This window comes from Geospiza fortis, unplaced genomic scaffold (assembly GCF_000277835.1).
Source record: "Geospiza fortis unplaced genomic scaffold, GeoFor_1.0 scaffold118, whole genome shotgun sequence".
NCBI lineage: Eukaryota > Metazoa > Chordata > Aves > Passeriformes > Thraupidae > Geospiza > Geospiza fortis.
This window is the reverse complement of record NW_005054380.1, coordinates 1,260,749-1,261,694: the sequence shown is the minus strand read 5'-3', so window position 1 is coordinate 1,261,694 and position 946 is coordinate 1,260,749. Positions and strand designations below refer to the sequence as shown.

Sequence of the window (946 nt, the reverse complement as noted above, 5' to 3'; positions counted from 1 at the left end):
CAGAGCCGCCCGGCCGAAGCATGTCCAAGCCCAGCGACCACATCAAGCGCCCCATGAACGCCTTCATGGTGTGGTCCCGCGGCCAACGGCGCAAGATGGCCCAGGAGAACCCCAAAATGCACAACTCGGAGATTAGCAAGCGGCTGGGCGCGGAGTGGAAGTTGCTCTCCGAGGCGGAGAAGCGCCCGTACATCGACGAGGCCAAGCGGCTGCGGGCGCAGCACATGAAGGAGCATCCCGACTACAAGTACCGGCCCCGGCGCAAGCCCAAGAACCTGCTGAAAAAGGACAGGTATGTCTTCCCTTTGCCTTACCTCGGGGAAACAGATCCCTTAAAGGCCGCCGGGCTTCCCGTGGGGGCCACTGACTCGCTGCTGAGCTCCCCGGAGAAGGCCAGGGCTTTCCTGCCTCCCACCTCAGCACCTTACTCCTTACTTGACCCCAGCCAGTTCAGCTCCAGCGCCATTCAGAAGATGACTGAGGTTCCTCACACCTTAGCCACCAGCACCCTGCCCTACGCCTCCACCTTGGGATACCAGAACGGGGCGTTCGGCAGCTTGAGCTGCCCCAGCCAACACACCCACACTCACCCCTCGCCAACTAACCCGGGCTATGTCGTGCCATGTAACTGTACCGCTTGGTCGGCTTCCAGTTTGCAACCTCCAGTTGCCTACATATTATTCCCAGGCATGACCAAGACTGGGATAGACCCCTATTCTTCAGCACACGCGACTGCCATGTAACACCCACCCACCGACCCGCCCGCACCCCGACAGGCGCGTGTGTGTGTGCGTGCGTGTGCCCCCCGCCCCGGCCGGCAGCTGGAACTGGGATTCCTCCGTGTGTGCATGTACATAAAAGCTGCAGGAGCAAAAAGGCCGCCCGAACCAGGACTCTGCCGCCCGCCGCCGGGCCGGGACAGACGCGGACGCTGCCTCGGGGATGC

At 62.7% G+C, this 946-nt stretch overlaps 1 protein-coding gene across 1 annotated transcript; it reads left to right on the top strand.

Moving 5' to 3' along the window:
* The first annotated feature begins 6 nt into the window (after window positions 1-6).
* SOX14 (SRY-box transcription factor 14) lies at window positions 7-940 on the top strand. Its single transcript, XM_031060349.1, has 2 exons — window positions 7-292; window positions 446-940. The coding sequence occupies exons 1-2, from the start codon at window positions 21-23 to the stop codon at window positions 741-743; spliced, it is 570 nt and encodes a 189-aa protein (XP_030916209.1). The 5' UTR covers window positions 7-20; the 3' UTR covers window positions 744-940.
* The last annotated feature ends 6 nt before the right edge of the window (window positions 941-946 follow it).